Source organism: Homalodisca vitripennis, chromosome 1, assembly GCF_021130785.1.
Source record: "Homalodisca vitripennis isolate AUS2020 chromosome 1, UT_GWSS_2.1, whole genome shotgun sequence".
Classification (NCBI taxonomy): Eukaryota; Metazoa; Arthropoda; class Insecta; order Hemiptera; family Cicadellidae; genus Homalodisca; species Homalodisca vitripennis.
The window spans coordinates 181,361,919-181,368,946 of NC_060207.1; the positions used below are offsets into that span (position 1 = coordinate 181,361,919).

Genomic DNA, 7,028 nt, shown 5'->3' on the forward strand with positions numbered 1-7,028 from the left:
CACAACGGAAATTGCACCTGTACACGTCCCTTCACCACCATCAACCGAGCAAATAGCAGATTTGGGACATCAGTTGCAAGATTGTGTACCAGCAAATAAAGAGGTAACCGATTCAAAAAAATCTTGATGATCCCGCTTTATGGCTGGTAAATGAGGCATTGCGTGAATACTTTGCAGTGCACAGCATCAATCAAAATGACAGTGGGGATTTTTCCCAATCAAAGCGGCAGTATTCTGACCAAAACCGTTATTTGAACAAAGCTTGTTTTTTCAAAAAACTTGTAAATGGAGAGATTGTAAAAAGAACTCATTTAGTTTATTCCAAATCAACTGGCTATGTATACTGTGCTCCTTGTAAGCTCTATGGGGGGACGACTGCCTTAGCTACATGCGGCTTTAATGATTGGAAAAATTCACACAAAATTCAAGAACATGATAATAATAGTCTAGAGCACAGAGAATGTGTGAACAAATATTTGACCCGGATGAATGCACCTCAGAGAATTGATGCAAAACTACTTGAGCAGCATCAAGTAGAAGTGAAGTATTGGAGAGATGTATTGTCAAGAGTTGTTGAAGTAGTTAAGTATTTAACTTCTCGAGGGCTTCCGTTTTATAGTGAAAATGAAATTTTGGGGTCAACCAGTAATGGTAATTTCCTTGGCTGTATCGAGCTTTTGTGCAAGTTTGATCCTTTCATGGCTGACCATGTTGCTCGTTTCGGAAATAAAGGTAAAGGAGTGCCCTCATACTTATCTTCCACGATCGTTAACGAGTTTATTACTCTGTTAGCTGACAATGTTAAATCCAAAATCGCGTCAGATATCAAGAATTCTAAGTATTTTTCGATTATTGTCGACTCTACTCCAGATGTTTCCAATGTGGATCAATTGACTTTTGTCATTCGTTTTGTAGCACCTGACGGGTCACCTAATGAGCGGTTCATAACGTTCATCCCAAATTGTGGCCATAAAGGGGAAGATATGGAGAAGGCTGTGATAAATACTCTTGAAAGTTTGAACTTAAATATCAGTGACTGTAGAGGTCAGAGTTACGACAATGCAAGTAACATGTCTGGGTGTTACAAGGGGCTTCAAAATCGAATCAAAGAGCAAAATCCTCTTGCTCACTACGTTCCTTGCGCAGCTCATTCGTTACAGCTAGTAGGTTCAACCGCTGCAGAAAGTAGTAGTAGTTCTGTTGAATATTTTGCCCTGGCACAGCAAATGTACAACTTTTTCCATTCATCTACACACAGATGGGAAATTCTCTTGTCGCAATATGACAAAGAATGTTTGACAGTCAAGACCCTTTCGAAAACTCGCTGGAGTGCAAGAGCAGATGCCAGTAAAGCCATGCACAAGTCATATAAACAAATAATTGCAGCGTTACAAGACATCACTTCAAACGAAGAAAATAAAAAAGACGTACGACTTGAAGCCAAACAACTGATAGAGAAGCTCCAGTCTTTGGAAATGACCATGATGATTTGTTTTTGGAATAAAGTACTCATGAAGTTTCATGACATCAGTGTACGACTTCAATCTGAAGATGGAGACTTAGATCAGACAGCACTTTCGTACGAGCTCCTAGAGTCTTTTCTAAGTTCATTAAGAAATGAGGAACAATTTTCTAACTTTGAAAGTGAGGCAAAGCTTATGTGCAATTCTCAAGAGTACAAACAAGACAATACAAGGAAAAAGAAACCAAAAATCCCTTTTGGAGAAAGCAAAGAGGGGCACACTGAGTTTGATGGGCGGAAATCATTCCTGATAAATTATTACTACAAAGCAATTGATACACTCCTAGGGCAACTAACAAGGAGAAAATCAATTTATGTCACACTACGAGACTCCTTCAACTTTTTATGGAATTTGAATAAAATTGAGAGTTCAATCTTGAAGGAAAAGGCAACAAAGCTAATGAATGAATATTCAACAGACCTAGATGATTCATTTCCAGATGAGTGTTTGTATCTTCAAAAATTTTTAAAAGATGATAATACATTCTATGAAGAGGAAAATGTACTGTCAGACAGAATGGAGGAAAAGAAGAAAGTCAAACCGGCCGGGACTAAAGCCTACAGGCTATTGAAACATGTAAAAACCCTAAAACTTGAATCTCTTTTTCCGAACGTGGAAGTGGCATTGCGGATCTTCTTGAGCATGGCGGTGTCTAATTGCAGCGGAGAAAGATCCTTTTCTGCTCTTACTCGAGTCAAGAATTATTTGAGGTCGACTCTACGGCAAGAAAAACTCCAGGCACTCACTCTCTTATTTATAGAAAGTGACTATGTACAGCTCGTTCCGTTTGATGACTTGATCGATGCGTTTGCCTCATCAAAAGCACGGAAGAAAGACTTTGTTTAATCAGGGAATATATCGTCATGGGAAAATAAAAAGTTCTTTTGTTAACAATAGGCCTAATAATTTTATAGTTCTAGCTCATTGTTTGTTATTGTGATTAAATGTTCAAGTAACCAAGTTGTATACCAAAGTCTAATGTCATTTCTATGTAACATAATGTACTTGAATAAACCAGAGAGAGTTGATGACCAATTTGACCATGTTCATTGATTTATTATAAATCCTTTTCAGTGATTTACAGTTAAAACGCTAATTAAACAGGCTATACGTAGCTACTAAGCTTTCTTATTAAAATGGACAACAATAAAATCTCCATTATTATGGCAGCATTTATACTGAAGTAAGAGATAAAATTCACATAATTTTAACAGCCTTAAAATTACAGTATGCATTTTAATTTATTTTGAAAAAAATAAGCCTACAGATTTTTTGAAAGTAACATTACAAAGTGCTGAACTTTGAATTTTGTGACTATTTAATGATAGTAATCTACAAAAAATGTATAAGAATTAAAAACTCATGTAAGGTTTGGCTGTAGCTAGGACACATTTTTGTATGTCCTACAAAACCAGTGGTAAATAAGAACCCTTGATTCTCTTTAAAGAATGTTACCTACAAGTCTACAACAATAGACCATATTCCATTTTAAAGATACAAATAAATGCTCAGCAGTAAGCATCCTTTCCCTTTGCAAGTTTGCACTTTCTATAATTTTGCTGTTTTTGTTCGTTTGTTTGTGTGTTTTTAGGAAATGACAGCAAACAGCATAGTTCTTTTAACCGTTGAATTTGAACATATTACATAGCAGTTTATACATACATGTATCATTAGACCTTTGAACAATAATTAAAGTTTATAGTTAGTTGCTGAATGTTGTTCTTTTCCTAAAGTTTAATACTCTAAATGGTCTCTCTCTGTAATGGTCTTTAAATTTAAGTAAGTTGAAATTTTATTACAAAAATATAATATGGCTGCTATACAGCAGAACACTTTTTATTATTGAAAATTGACAGAGGGAAGCCGGCCGGAAACCGTTGGGGGGGGGGGCGCGAAGTACAAGATAGCCTACGGGCGCCAAAAACCTTAATCGGGCCCTGAGTACAAGATTTCTATCGTTGGCAAATACATTGAGAATTAGAATGGCACTGGATGTTTAGACACTAAGAAAATGCTACACTAAATCCCATCTTCTCAAATTTCCTTATTCAGTCTGAAGAAACTATTTCTATTCACCTGTTGATGAGCCTATTAACTTTTTCTGCTGCTAAATCTAAAGAATCTCTGTCAGCAACCATATCTCTCTTCAACTCACCAGATCAGAGAGACATCCTTTTCTTTTACAAAACAGATATATTCCTTAAAAGGAAATGTGATAGAAACAGGATGTTCAAAAATACATTCTGTACAAATCATGTTATAGACACATTACATAACAAGGTATGTTTTACTAAAGTAAAAGAATATTTTGATTTGTCTGTCAACTCCTGGTATGGCATAAGCAGTCTATCTTTTGAATTCTCTATAGCCACAATGTATTGCTTAGCACTCCAAGAGTTCTTACTTTTCTTACTCTTCATTGAAAGTTTGAATCTGTTTATATTTTCTAATAGATTACCAAACTAGCATAATCATTACTGATTATTAAATCCTAGTGTAGACATGTTTAGTAATGTTTAAAGACTGTAATTTTTCTTTAGAATCATTGTTTCTTTCCAGTTTAATATCTAATTCAATGCCAATAAACTGTATACGTATAATTTAAAAACAAAATACAAATTAGTTCTTTGTTAAGTGGAAAATATAAATTCTGTTGCTTGTTTTTTTTTCAGAAAGACAGCCATAGTCAGCTGACACTGAGATTAGACTCCATTAACCCTGATCCGTTCCCATCTAGAGCTCTCCGTGATGAACTGGTCACTGTGACTTTGCCTGTTCCCAACATCCAAGTCCCACCGGAGGCCAAGAGCTTGTTCACCATGACTCCCCAAGAGATTGCCAACTGGATTGACAGGAGAAGTAGACTGGTCTTCCCCATCGCCTTCGTTATCTTCAACTGTCTCTACTGGGTTTGGACTCTGGTTTTATACTGAAAAATTTTACCTTAGAAACTAAGCAACTGTTAAATATTTTTAAGAATGATTCAAAGTTAATTCTTTGTTAAATTAATGTTATATTGTAGATAGGACAAACTTGGATTTGAATCAAATTAAAATATGTTTTCTATATTAATACAGAACTGTTTTTATAAAGATCTATAACAATCTCCAAAAATGTAGTTCACTAAATAGGCATGCGATAAACAATGTATAATAAAACAGAGCAGTCTTTAATTTTTTTAGTTTTTAACTATGGACATGTTTCGTGACCATAATCACAGTAGTATAATAACTTCAAAATATAAGAATAAATACAAGAAATGATAAGATTGAGATATATGTTAAATTAAACAATACGGTTGAATTTATGGAGTATTTATAAGGTATTGTAGACTTCTACATTTTTCTCTTTCCTTTCCGAAAACCATGTTGTTATTCATCTAGGACATGGTTATGTTCAAGATATTTGGTTAATTAAATAAAAACTACTAGCTCAAAAACCTTTGATAAAGTAGGTAATAGGGAAACTAGTCTATAGCTTGTGGGATTTACTATGTCATCACTTTTACTTTTGCTACCTTTAACTTATCTGGAAAATTGCTGGAAACAAAGAATAATTTATCAGATGAGTGAATACTTGTAACATTTAAGGTAAAAAATACTTAATTTTATTAATTGAAATATTATCATAACCTGTGATAATTTATTTTCAATTTGTGTAATAATTTTCTTTAGACTCTGTTTAACTATTTGTTCAAATTTAAAGACTGGTCTAAAATAGAAATTGAAACAGCAAAAAGAAGAACAAGTTGATAGTGCTGGGGTAATCTTAAGAATTACAAGTTTATCAACAGCTGTAACAAAGAAATCATATATGGTATCAATCAATCAATCAATCTACTTTATTTGTATACATCAAGTACAGAATATGCGTCAGGAATAGGAATAACAAAATTGAAGTTACAAGTAACCTCAATTTTGTTTTACAGTGTAATATTAATGATTAATGAAGTTTTGAGTGTGGTGGTGGTCAACTGTGCGGGGACGGGTTGTCACTGGAACATGGCTGAAGATCTCCAATTGATGAATTCTTCAACTGAGTAGAATGGTCTCTCTGCAATCCAAGCCGATAAACACTGTCTTGTACTGCTTACATTGGGGCCTTTAATTGTCTCTGGTAGTAGGTTCAGAAACTTAACTCCCATGTAGGAAGGCTTTTCTTCAAAGAGTGAAAGATGGCGTACCGGTAGGGTGAAATTCATAGCTTGTCGAGTGTTTCGGTTGTGCCTTTCAAGTTGCAGTCTGCAGGCGTAGGTTTTTACAGCTAGGATGTACATGCTGGTCAATGTTAAGATTTTCAGTTCACAAAATTTAGGTCTGCAACTTTCTCTTTGGTCAATATCTGTTAGTATACATATTGCTTTTTTCTGGTGGATAAGGACACGCTGTAAATTGGTTGCTGATGAATTTCCCCATACTTCCAGGCCATAACGAAGATGTGATTCAAAGAGTGAGTGGTAAGCAATCTTGGCTGTGTTGGTGTCACTTATAGTTTTAATTCTTTAATGACATAGAGACTGCTACTCAATTTACTACAGAGACTGTCAATATGAGGGGTCCATGTCAGTTTCTGGTCTAATATTACACCTAGACCAACATGTACATGTGTTGGTAATTACTAACATCAACAGGGTTAATTAAGAGGTCTGTCACCATCCTTGTTTACGAAATATGTAATGCAGTTACTGGAATTGGACTGCTCGTTAATGTCTGATTTAGTTATATTCCATTTTGTTTTAACTTTATTATTAGATATTGAAACTTTACTATCATAATAGCTATATGTTTTGCTTTAAACAGTATCTAATTTCTTGTATTTAAGCCCCTCTTTTACATTAATATGTTTTGTTAATCTACTTGTTTTTCCAATTTTAACAATTTACACTTATTCTGCTTTCTTTCATCTGTAATCCAGCAATTGATGTTCAAATTTCCTCAAGTGATTAATCATTCTGGAAAATTATTTTAGAATATATGGTTAAAAGTAGAAAAGAATACCTTATATTTCCTATCAACTGGTGATAAAATAACATCAATCCAATTGGTTTTACTTAAATCCTTCAAAAGTGTTTGGATATTATCTGTAAATTTTCTTGATTATTTCCTTGTAACATACTCTTCTTTACTTTTAATTTTCAGTATTTCAGAAGTTAGCCATCATGATCTGAAATATGGTTTACTAATCCTTTAACACTCATTACCTTATTTTGAATGTTTGTAACAAAATGTTATACATTTGTAAAATACTTACAAATCTATTGCATATTGCATCTTATTTCAAAACACTAATATTAAAATCACCCGCTGAAATATACTCTTATATATCCCCATTATTACATCAAGCAAAACTTTAAGTTTGGAAAGAAAAGGGTTTATAAATTAATATTGGGAATTCTGTATAAACAAACTAATAAAATTTAATAATTCTCTAATATGTTATGACAATCAGTACTCAAACTAAAAACATTTTGTGACATGTAGCAACAAAAAAAAGTTTCCGAAATCA

The 7,028-nt window shown here is 33.8% G+C and overlaps 1 protein-coding gene across 1 annotated transcript in view; it reads left to right on the forward strand.

The window, feature by feature from the left end:
- The window catches only part of LOC124352823 (pH-sensitive chloride channel 2-like), a 31,574-nt gene extending 26,975 nt beyond the window's left edge, over window positions 1-4,599 (forward strand). The window contains exon 9 of the mRNA XM_046802516.1: window positions 4,196-4,599. Within this exon, the coding sequence (XP_046658472.1) occupies window positions 4,196-4,456 (261 nt within the window). The 3' untranslated portion in view covers window positions 4,457-4,599. The remainder of the gene's footprint in view (window positions 1-4,195) is intronic.
- Window positions 4,600-7,028: the final 2,429 nt, after the last annotated feature.